Source organism: Delphinus delphis, chromosome 12 (assembly GCF_949987515.2).
Source record: "Delphinus delphis chromosome 12, mDelDel1.2, whole genome shotgun sequence".
Classification (NCBI taxonomy): Eukaryota; Metazoa; Chordata; class Mammalia; order Artiodactyla; family Delphinidae; genus Delphinus; species Delphinus delphis.
The window spans coordinates 12,966,947-12,979,247 of NC_082694.2; the positions used below are offsets into that span (position 1 = coordinate 12,966,947).

Genomic DNA, 12,301 nt, shown 5'->3' on the forward strand with positions numbered 1-12,301 from the left:
CAGTAGTTGTGGCACACGGGCTTAGTTGCTCCGTGGCGTGTGGGATCCTCCCGGACCAGGGCTCGAACCCATGTCCCCTGCATTGGCAGGCGGATTCTTAACCACTGCGCCACCAGGGAAGTCCCGGGAAGCCTTTGTTCAGGAACCACAGTTTCCATTGTCGTGTACATGTTAAAATAGGACTTACTCCTCTTGCTGTAGGAAAACCAGCAGGATGTTCAAAGGCCCACTCTTGCCTGTATGTCAGGTACTTCCTACACCAGAAATAGCGAAGATATGAGTTGACCAGGTTGAAGCTGTGTCCTCCCCTCCCCCAGTATCCCCTTTGGAAAATGCCTTCCCGAGGTAGCTAATGACAAGCATCACGAAACACCAAACACGGTGTATTTTGATGGTTGTGGCTCTTGGGGACTTGCCGAGTCCCAAGTTTAGCAGCCGCTATCACTCCCTTGCTGGCCCCCTGGTCACTGTCCCTTCAGAAGTGGGAGGTTGAGTGTGTGGCCACACCAGACTGTTGAAAATGGGACTCGATTCACAGACAGAAGGGGCAGAGGCTGGGGGACTGGGGAGAGGGGAGAGCGGGAAGAGCAGACATCCAGCAGGAAAGATGAAGGTTAGCTGGCAGTTAGGACTTCCTGAGATAGACAACGGAAGCATGGCTTTGCGTGAGCTTTCTTCCCAGAGGGCCTCACCAGAGGTTAGAGCATACAGGTTCCAGCTGCAAGGGCAGTAGAAGGGGATGGGAGGGGCGGGAGAAAGTCTCTGTGATGGGGTGGATGATAGCAGAGATTTGCCATTGCATCAGGAGGGATGGGAATTCGCTTGTGAAGATTTCCTACCTGTTGGAGGTTGGGACATAGCATCTTCTGGAGATCAGGGCAGTGAAGACCTCTGTTCCTCCAGGTCGAGCTGGCCTGGGCTCCTACCCTTGGCTGCAGCCACCTGGATTCCAAATGTGTCTTGAGTGAGTTGGGAAGGCACGTCAGGCCTGGAGCGCCATCCCAGATGTGGGTTTTCTCTTTGGACCATATGTCTCTGGTTTTCCCCTGTGTTAGAGACAGTCCTCCGAGAGCTGGCTCTGGGCCTCATGCGCTGCCGTGTGAAACGGGCGAAAATCCTATAGGCAATGAGTGAGTGGGGAGCCAGAGGGCCTCATCGCTTCTCTGAAGAGGCTGGATGGGAGGTTTTCCTCCTTAGCTTTTCTGCTATGGTGGTTCCAGATCCCTGCACGTGGCCTCAGAACCCTGCATGGCTTGGCCCCTGCCTTGTCCCTAGCCTCGCACTGCAGTGGTCCAGTTCCCCAGATGCCCTGAGTTCTCTCTCCTCAGTGGGCACCACTCCTTCCATTTGCACTGCCCCTCTTCTCTCTCGCCCAAGTCTCTCTTTCTCCCTCCCCTCCTTTCTCTCCGCATCTCTCCCTCATTCTTTGTGTCTGGCTCCCCCTCCTTCATCCTGTTTCCCATCCCATCATCCGTTCTCTGTCCGAAGTGATTCCCTCTCCGGGTCTCGGCCGAGCTGTCACTCCGGGGAGTCTTTCCTAAAGGCCCCGCAGCCACACTGCGTGGGCACTTTCCCTGGGGAGAGCCTGCGCCTCCAGGTGTCCCCCCCCCCGAGACAGGCAAGACGGCCCCCGTTCTCTTTGGAATTGCCTGTGTTCCCTGCAGTTCAAGTCAGAGCAGGAGTCGTCTTGTCTGTTCACCTGCAAGACCTTCCAGAAATATCTGTCGAGTGGCTGCTTTCTCTTCCTGCAGTACCTCCTGCAGGATTTGCATGGTCAACAGACACTAGTCTTAGAAACGTGAGGTGGAATTTCTAGGGCGGATCCTGGTGAAAAAAGCGTTGACTTTTCGCTCGCACTTTGATGAGCGTCCTCAGTAACAGCTCTTTGAACCCGTTGCAGGAAGCTCTATGCGGAGCTGTGCCAGGGCATTGTGGACATAGCCATCGCCAGCCTCTTCCCGCCCCCCGGCTCGGGGCAGCAGCCGCCCCAGCCAGCCGCCTTCATCAAGCTGTGACCGAGGGAGGCGCTCGAAGCTGCCTCGGAAGAAGCACGAGGGGGCGCTGCCCCGGGGGAAGGAGAAGTGTCCGAGTTGCTCGTCATCAAGCCAAACAGGAGGAGGAGAGACAACCCGCAGAGATGTGCTGGAAGAAGAAAAGGCAGCTTCCCCGAGGAGTGGTCGTTTGCCCAGGGGTTCCCAGGTGGAGCTCTTGGCACTGCTACTGAGATTCGAAAACTGCAGCAAATTTCGCCAATGGGAGAGCAGGCTATTCCTCTGAGGGGCAAAACACAGGGATGTGCTTAACGTTCTCATCCTTTGAAAAATCTGATTTTTATCCTAAGGTAGTGCTGTGAGCAGCGCCTTTCCTGCCCAGGGTGGCAGCCGTTGGATCTGGTTGGTGTCTGTCCACCTGCTGCATTAGTGCCTTAGCTCTGTGCCCAGCTACAGCCTCCTGTCTGGGGCAGGGGCGGGATGCGAGAGCACTTGGGAGGTTGCCAAGGGTGTCCCCCGCTAGTCCCACGGGCATCTGCACAAGCGCGCACCGACTGTCCTGGGTGCTGGGCTCTGCGGACGCTGCCTTGCCATCAGGGGGCTTGCTCTTCTTGGTCCTGATGGCATCTGGCTGGTCACTGGCCAGGGATGGCGTGGGCTGGGCACCAAACAGCAAACGCTGCTCTCAGCCTGCTCTCTGCATGTTTTAGAAACCAAGCAGCAAGTTTGCTGCAAACCCGTAAGCATCCAATAAGCATGAGAGAGGAAACAACACAAGTCCTGCTTTACTTAATAGTTGCGTGGCGGGGAGTCTTTGAAATATGATTCTCAGTTCTCTTTGTTTTAACCAGAATTCTACATGCCCTTTGGCCAAGTTCCCTTTCGTTCTGTTTTTTTTGGGGGGATTTAACTTTTGTAAAAACCCTTCTAGGGGTCGGGAGAGGGTAGAATTCCCCCCCTCCACCCCAGGGGGCTCCTCCCCACTTTGTTTTTCTTGCTCTTCTAGCACCTTCTGTGGGAGCTGGACAGGCAGGTTTTGTTCCAGGGAAGATTCTCCGTCTGCTGCGCCTCTCGACATCACGGAGAGGCTCTGAATCAGTGTGTGTCTCGCCTGAGTGGGAGAGTCTCTTAAAATGGGGAAGATGGGGTTTCAGAGCCGCGCTCAGCATCTCTTAAGTCAGCAGAGGTTAACAGTGTCCCGTTAGATGTAGTTTCTACTCACAGGATGGACGAATTTTCTGCAGACTTTCCAGGAGGCCATGTCACTAGCGAGAGGAAGCCCCATATGCCATCTGTGTCCACCGTAAGATGAGTGAACGGTGCGCTGGGAATCAGAGCAGACCCACTGAACCGGCTCCCTCCTCCCCAGGGCGCCGCGGGGTCTTCCCTCTGGCACGTGTGTGCTCTGTTATTCGTCTGTACTTGGCACAAGAAAACAGTTCTGCAGCCAGGGGAGACTTTTTTTTTTACAAAGAGAAGAAACAGCAACACCTCAAACATGATGAGATGTGGGAGCTTAACAGTGAAAAAAGGAATCATGATGGAAGTGATTCAATGGCTGCAGCAGTGTGTGTGGGATGTGAAAGTGTTATGTCCGGGCTGAAGTGGAGGAAGGGCCAGCTGGCTCGGCCCTCCCGGGTGTTTGGAATTACAAAGTAAACGTGCGGGCGGTTACCCAGAATATATAGATAATGAAGTTTCCATCCAGAGCGAAATAAGACAGTGTTAAGGGAACTGTGGAGGCCCAGCACAGCTGATGGGTTAGTGCTGGGGGCTTCTGAGCAGATCGTGGTGAGGTGCACACCTACGTAGAAAGTGTAGGGTGATGGGGAAAGCGTGGAGGTTTTTGTAGTGCTGTCACATGCGAACGCAGATTTGTAATGATCTTTTGGACCTGAACTGCAGGGACGTTTGAGAATTTTCTCTTACCGTGTCTCTTACTGGTGACAGAGGTAAGAATCCAGGTGTAGGAAGTCTGTGGAACTTGATGGATTTTCTAAGAAACCTGAATCAGTAGCAATATATGTGAGGGAAGGAAGGCTTTAAAGAGAAAATTCTGCTTCATTCCTCGCGTGGTTTCGAATAAGTATCTATTTTATGCATTTATTTCTGACCAGGTGGAATGGCTGGCTGGCTCAGAGCTCTTCCATATCCTTCCACGATATCCTTGACACAGGTGGTCATGCCTCGCCCGCAGTCAGTCTTCATACCTGTGGTCTGTGTTCGTGTGTCCAGTTGCTGGGGAAGGAGGTGGTGTTTTGTGGAGGCGTTGATTCTGATCTTGACTCTGTCATTGGCTGCACGGCATCAGAGGAGCCCGTGAACCTCTCTGTGCCTTAGTTTCTTATCTCATGGAAGAGCTTGTTGCCTGACCCAGGGACTACTTCAAGGGCATTTAGTGAGGACACATGAGATTAGGAAGGCTGGAGAACCTCCAGCACCAAGGTTCTCAATGCTGGCTGTTTGCTGGAATCACTTGGGAAGCTTTTAAAGAATGTCGGTGTCCACACCTTCCCCCTCCCTCACCCCTGACCGATTAAGTCAGAACCTCAGGCATCAGCTTGCTTTGAGATGCCTTGAACCACTGACTGAGAAGGAAGGACAAACACATTATTACCTTGGAAGAATCAGATAAGGTTTAGGGCTTTAAAAAAAATTCCTTCTAGAAGGCTAGGCGTTCCTTTAAGAATGACCGGATGCTGACGTGATACAGCGAGTGCCGTCCAAGCAGGTTTTCCTTTGCTCCCCGTCACAGCCTTTGGAAGCTCAGCTGTGCTTTCATCTACTTAAACAGTTTGTGAAGCCTTGTCAGCAAATATAAACAGATATGAATTTATAAATCTGCTAAATAAGTGTTAAGATTATAAACAAATAATGGAGAGAAAAATCCCCTTCCCTCCCTCTGGACTCCCGTGGTAACTATAGACTCCACTTCCCCAGGACGTGGAAGTGCCTCGGTGTCTGTCTGATGCAGTGGAGCGGGTGCTGGTGGACTTACCAGCTGACGTGATGTGTCACGAGTGCCTCAGGGTGATCATCCCAAACTGGGGACATCTGGTAGTGCTGGAAATGGATGGGATCCGCGGGACCCGCAAGCAGCAGCGATGCTACAGAGGGTGTTGCCATTAAGAATTGAGGTCGTGTCAAGCAGGGGTGCGTCCAGCCCTGCTGTGGGTGGTGGGGACTCTGCCAGAGGAGACTAGATGCCAGAGTGGGTCCCCACAGCACATGGGTGCCACGGAGAAAACTGTCTCTGATCCTGGACACAGAATATGTACCTAAGAGGAAATGACTCCTGACACAAGGCGATTTTATGAATGTTTAAAATGCCTGGAGCATTAAAGGAATCATATTTCAAGCATTTCTCTGCCCTTTGGTTCTGTCATCTTATTGCGAGTGTTGACTGTCCTAGGATATCACTCGTTATTTGAATGCATGATTCTGTTACCCAGAGGTAGGCATACTTGTTCTATAAAGGGCCAGGTAGTAAATATTCTAGGCTTTGCAAGCCAAACTGGTTCTCCTTTGCATATTCTTCTTTTTTTTCCCCAACTCTTAAAAAATATTAAAACAAAGCCAAAAAAACTTAGCACACAGGCCATACAAAAACAAGCACATATGCGGCCATTGTTTGCTGACCCCAGAATGCTACTCAATACGTAAGCCAACAGATTGGCCTTTGAAACTGTGATGAGCTGCTCCAGGGTGAAGCATTGAAACAGTTTCAGCTGCCAAAATGCAGCCCATCATGTCTCACATGTCATGTGTATCGTCTGAATCATGCTGCAGGTTGTGAGGTGAGACCCCTGGTTGTGAAGGAGTTATGTGTGCTTTAAACATGGAGGTAGAGGGGCTTCTGAAGTGAGGTTCGTTCCCCAAATAGCTAGAAGTTCAAGAAGTCCTTACTAAGACTTCACTAAGGACTTCTGTGTAAGTCCCCATCTTAGGGCTTATTTTATGTGACGTGTCTCAGAGTGTGCCCAGTGTGAGCAGCCTTTTCCCTAGGTGCGTTTGTTAAAAATAATCAGCAGCCGTTGTTTAACATCTCAACTTCCTGAGATGGCTTTAGCAGCTGGAACAGAGAAGCCGCTGACCAAAAAATTTGAAGGGAAAGATGGGGAATGAGATGTCCATAAAACGTTTTGAAAAGTTTCAACATATTCCTAAAAATATGGAAGGCCACACACAGGTGTAGGGCTGTGTCCATGCCCAGGGGAGACCTGAATTCCCTCGGCTTTCACCTCTGTCTGACTAGGAGGATCTGCACAAGCAGGACGTGCAGACTAAGGCAGAGCTGTAAACTAAAAGGAGACAGAACGATGTGTCACCAGAGAGACAATATCATTAAAGAGAGAAATTGTTTTTGAAATCGAACAAAGAAATTTTGGCATTGAAGAGTATGATCATGCGAATGAAAAATTCAGTAGAGGTGTCCAAAAGCAGGTTTCAGCTGGCAAAAGAAGGAATCAGTGAATCTGAATTCAGTTGAGATCATCCAGTCTGAGGAACAGAAAGAAAAATGAATGAATAAAAAAATGAACAGAACTCCAGAAACATGTATGTACACCAACATATACGTAACAGGAATCCTAAAAGAAAGGAGGGAGAGAGAAGGGGGCAGAAAACAAATTGGAAGGAGCAGTGGTCAAAAACTTTCCCACTTTGAGGAAAACCATTAAAATGCATCCAAGAGGTTCAATAAACTAAGTAGGATACATTCAAAGAGATCCGCACCAAGACACATTAACCACTAAGAAAATAACTTTAAATATATAGTAAAAAGGACAAGGGAACTAGAATGTTACACTAGAAAATATATATTTAACAAGAAAAGGCAGTAGTGAAGGGATGAGGAGGTAATAAGGCATTTACAAAGCAAATAGCACAATGCAGACACAAATCCTACCTTATCAGTAATTTCATTTAAATGTAAATGAGTTAAACACGCCAATCAAAAGGCAGAGATTGGCAACGTGGATCCAAAAAAAAAAACATGATCAAACTCTGCTATCTACAAGAGACACGCTTTGATTCAAAGCCACAAACAGGTGAAAGTAAAAGGATGGGAAAAAATATACCATGCAAGCAGTAAGTCAAAGAGAGCTTAGGTGGCCATACTACTATTAGACAAAATAGACTTGAAGAAAAAAAATTATTACAGGCAAAGAAAGACACTTTATAATGATAAATAGATCAATCCATCAGGAGATACAACAATTATAAACAAATGCACCTAGCAACAGAATCCCAAGATACATGAAGCAAAAACTGGCAGAACTAAAGAGAGAAATGGACAATTCAACAGTAATAATTGGAGCTTTCAATTTTCCATTTTCAATAATGGATAGATGATCAACAAGAACATAGAAAACAATGTAAACCAACTAGATATAACAAATATCTATAGAACACTCCACCCAACAATAGCAAAATATACATTTTCCTGAAGTGCACATGGAACTTTCTCAGGAATAAACCATATGCTACACCATAAAGCCCCAGTGAATTAAAAATGATTGGAATCAAACTACATATGTTCTGTGAACACAAATAAAACAAGAAATCATTAACAAATCTGGGAAAATCACAAGTGTGTGGAAGTTAAAAATGCCAAAGGAAAGAAGTCACAAGGGAAATTAGAAAGTACTTTGAGAGAGATGAAAATGAAAACACAACAGGGCTTCCCTGGTGGCACAGTGGTTAAGAATCCATCTGCCAATGCAGGGGACACAGGTTTGAGCCCTGGTCTGGAAAGATCCCACATGCTGTAGAGCAACTAAGCCCGTGCACCACAACTACTGAGCCTGCGCTCTAGAGCCTGCAACCCATAACTACTGAGCCCGCGTGCTGCAACTTCTAAAGCCCGTGCGCCTAGAGCCCGTGCTCTGCAACAAGAGAAGACACTGCAATGAGAAGCCCGCCCACTGCAATGAAGAGTAGCCCCCGCTCACCGCAACTAGAGAAAGCCTGCGTGCAGCAACGAAGACCTAACACAGCAAATAAATAAATAAACAAAAAAGAAAGAAAACACAACTTACCAAAACTTACGGAAAGCAGTTAAAGCCGTGCCTAAAGGAAAACTTATATCTTTAAATGACTATATTGTGAAAAGATCTCAAATCAGTAACCTAACCTTCCACCTTAAGAAACTAGAAAAAGAAGAACAAGCTAAATCCAAAGTAAGTAGAAAGAAATAATACAGATTAGAGTGGAAATAAATGAAATAGAGAATAGAAAAACAATAGATAAGATCAATGAGACCAAAAGTTGGCACTTTGAAAGATCAACAAAATTGACTAACCTTTAGCTAGACTGACCAAGAAAAAATAAGGAATGAAAGAGAGACATTACTACAGCACAAATAGAAAGGATTATGGGGGAACCTGATGAACAATAATATGCCAACAAGTTAGATAACTTACATGAAATGGGCACATTCCTAGAAAGACACAAAACTGATGAAACTAACTCAAGATAAATTCTGAAGAGACCTAACAGGAGATTGAATTAATAATAAATAATATTTTCACAGGGAAAAGCCCAGGACCAGATAGCTTCACTGGTAAAGTCTACCAAATGTTTAAAGAGGAATTAACACCAATCGTTCACAAACTCTTCCAAAATATAGAAGAGGAGGGGACACTTTCCAACTCATCCTATAAGGTCACTATTAATACTTTAATACCAAAACCAGACAAAGACATCACAAGAAAAGCAAGCAACAGACCAATATCTCTTAGGAATAGAAATGAAAAAATCTTCAACAAAATACTAACAAACCAAATCCAGCAACATATAAAAAGAATTATAGATCTTCCTTTACTTATGATGGGTTATGTCCCAGTAAACCCACTGTACGTTGAAAATACCATAAGTCAAAAATGCATTTAATACACCTTACCTAGCAAACATCATAGCTTAGCCTAGTCTACTTTAAATGCACTCAGAACACTTACATTGGCCTACAGTTGGGCAAAATCATCTAACACAAAGCCTATTTTATAATAAAGTGCTGACTATCTCATGTGATTTATTCAATACTGTAGTGAGAGTGAAACATGGAATGGCTCTCTGGGTATGGAATGGTTATAAGAGTATTGGTTGTTTATCCTTGTGATCGCTTGGCTGACTGAGAGCTTCAGCTCACTACTGCTCCCCGGTATCATGAGCAACTACCATACTCCATATCCCTATCCCGAGAAAAGATCAAAATTCAAAATTTGAAGTAAGTTTTCTAATGAATGTGTATCGTTTTGCACCACTGTAAAGTTGAAAAATCATAAGTCGAACCATTGTAAGTTGGGGACTGTCTGTATATACTATTGTATACACCATGATCAAGTAGGATCTATCCTAAAAAGTCTACATTCATTTAACACACAAAATTCAATCAATATAATCATTTTTTTATGGAACAAAAAATGATCATATCAATATACACAGAAAAAGCATTTGACAAAACAACACTTTCTTTGTAAAAAAACTAGGAATGAAATGGGAACTTCCTCAATTTGATCAAAGGCATCTTTGGAAAAACCCACAGCCTACATCATATTTAGTGGTGGAAGACTGAAAGCTTTCTCCCTAAAATCAAGCATAAAACAAAGATCTAATCTTGCCACTTCTATTCAACATTGGATTAAGGGTTCAAAAGGAAGGGAGGACGGAAAGAAGGAAGGGCATCTAGATTGGAAAGGAAGAAATATAACTATCTCTTTTTGCATATGACAAGACCTAACATACAGAAAATCCTAAGAAATCCACAAAACCTATTAGATCTAATAAATGAGTTCACACAAGATTGCCAGAAACAAGATCAATATACAAAACTCAATTGTATTTCTAGACCCTACAAATGAGCAATTTGAAAGTTAAATGAAGAAAACAATTCCATTTACATCAACATCAAAAAGGTTTAAATACTTAGGAGTAAATTCAACAAAAGACGTTCATTTGTACACCAAAAACCACAAAACATCTTTGAAAGAAATTAACACCCAAATAAATGGCAAGACATCCCATGTTCATAGGTTGGAAGATAATTATTGTTAAGATGAATATAGACCCTAGATTGATGTACAGATTGAATATAATCCCTATCAAATAGCTCAGCTGCCTTTTTTTGCAGAAATTGACAAGCCAACCCTAAAATTCATATGGAAATACAAAGGATCAGGAATAGCCAAAGCAACCTAGAAAAAGAAGAACAGAATTGGAGGACTTACACTTCCTGTTTTCAAAATTTATTACAAAGCTATATTGACCAAGATTGTATGGTATTGGTATAAGAATAGACATACACATCAAGTCAATAGAACTGAGAGTCCAGAAATGAACCATCATATTTATGATCAATTTTTTTTTTTTTTTTTTTTTTTTTTTTTTGCGGTACGCGGGTCTCTCACTGTTGTGGCCTCTCCCGTTGCGGAGCACAGGCTCCGGACGCGCAGGCTCAGCGGCCATGGCTCACGGTCCCAGCCGCTCCGCGGCATGTGGGATCTTCCCGGACCGGGGCACGAATCCGTGTCCCCTGCATCGGCAGGCGGACTCCCAACCACTGCGCCACCAGGGAAGCTCTGATCAATTGATTTTTGACAAGGTGCTAAGACAGTTCAATGGGAGAAAGAATAGTCTTTACAACGAATGGTGCTAGAACAAAATATTCACCCGCAAAGGAGTGAAGTTGGATGTCTCTCTCACACCATATACAAAAATTAACTCAAGATGGGTCAAAGGCCTAAATGTAAGAGTTGCAGCTAAAAAAACAAACAAACAAAAAGACACAACTCAGAAGACAGCATAGCTGTTAACCTTCATGATCTTGGATTAGGCAATGATTTCTTAGATATGATATCAAAAGCACAAGCAACAAAAGGAAAAAAATAAACTAGACTTCATCAATATGAAAAACTTTTGTGTTTCAAAGGACACAACCAGGGAAGTAAAAGATAACCCACAAAATGGGAAAAAATATTTGCAAATCATATATCTGATAAGTAGTATAGAAATAATACAAAGAAGTATGACAACTCAACGATAAAAAAGACGACCCAATTTTAAAATGGACCAAGTATCTAAACAGACATTTCTCCATTGGAAATATACAAATGGTCAATAAACACATGAAAATATGCTCAATATCACTAGTCATTAGAGAAATACAGAAATCACAATTAGATACTACTTCACATGTACTAGGGTGGATATAATTTTTTTTTTTTTTTTTTTTTTTTTTGCGGGACGCGGGCCTCTCACTGTTGTGGCCTCTCCCGTTGCGGAGCACAGGCTCCGGACGCGCAGGTTCAGCGGCCATGGCTCACGGGCCCAGCCGCTCCGCGGCATGTGAGATCTTCCCGGCCCGGGGCACGAAGCCGTGTCCCCTGCATCGGCAGGCGGACTCTCAACCACTGCGCCACCAGGGAAGCCCTTGTACCGCTTTTTTTTTTTTTGTGGCGGGGGGTGGATATAATTTTTAAAAAACAGAGAATAACAAATACTGGTGAGGACATGGAGAAACTGGGATCCTCATACATTGCTAGAGGGAATGTAAACGTGTACAGTGCTTTTGGAAAAATTTGGCAGCACCTCAAAAAGTTAAACATGGAGTTACCATATGTCCCAGAAATTCCACTCCTAGCTGTAATACCTAAGAGCATTGAAAACTTATGTCCATACAAAAACTTGTGCATGGATATTTCTAGCAGCATTACTCATAATAGCCAAAGGTGGAAACAACCGAAATGTCCATCAACCGGTGAATAGAGAAACAAAGTATGTATCCATACAATGGATTCTTATTCAGCGGTGAAAGGAATGAGTTACTGATACATGCTAAAACATGGATGAACCTTAAAAGCAGTGGAGAGATAGTAAGGATGGTCGACGCTTTTTGTGTTCTGAAGGGGAGAATTCCTGTGGTAGCTGAAGTGGGACAAGAGATCAGTGAGCTGTTTTTTTGTTTTAACAGCTTTTCCAGCAGGTTTGTATGCTGATGGAAATGACTGCTCCTGCCATCATCCCTGCATTCTCCTGCCCTCCAGGAGACCCTGACCAAGGGAAAGGGAATGAAGGAAGTTTTCCTTAAAAGAAGCAGATGTTGTAAAGGGAGAGAAGGCAGAATTTAGGTCACAGCTGCACGGATCTTGGGAGATTTGATGATGTCAACATAAGACAGAAACAGAAGATAACTTTTTAAAAGTGATATAAGAGGAATTTCCTGGCGGTCCAGTGGTTAGGACTCAGGGCTTTCACTGCCAGGCCATTTCAATTCCTGGTCCGGGAACTGAGATCCTGCGAGTCACACGGCATGG

At 44.8% G+C, this 12,301-nt stretch overlaps 1 protein-coding gene across 1 annotated transcript in view; it reads left to right on the top strand.

Moving 5' to 3' along the window:
- TTL (tubulin tyrosine ligase) overlaps positions 1–5,540 on the top strand; it is a 36,778-nt gene extending 31,238 nt beyond the window's left edge. The window contains exon 7 of the mRNA XM_060027368.1: positions 1,901–5,540. Coding sequence (XP_059883351.1) covers positions 1,901–2,015 — 115 coding nt within the window. The 3' untranslated portion in view covers positions 2,016–5,540. The remainder of the gene's footprint in view (positions 1–1,900) is intronic.
- The last annotated feature ends 6,761 nt before the right edge of the window (positions 5,541–12,301 follow it).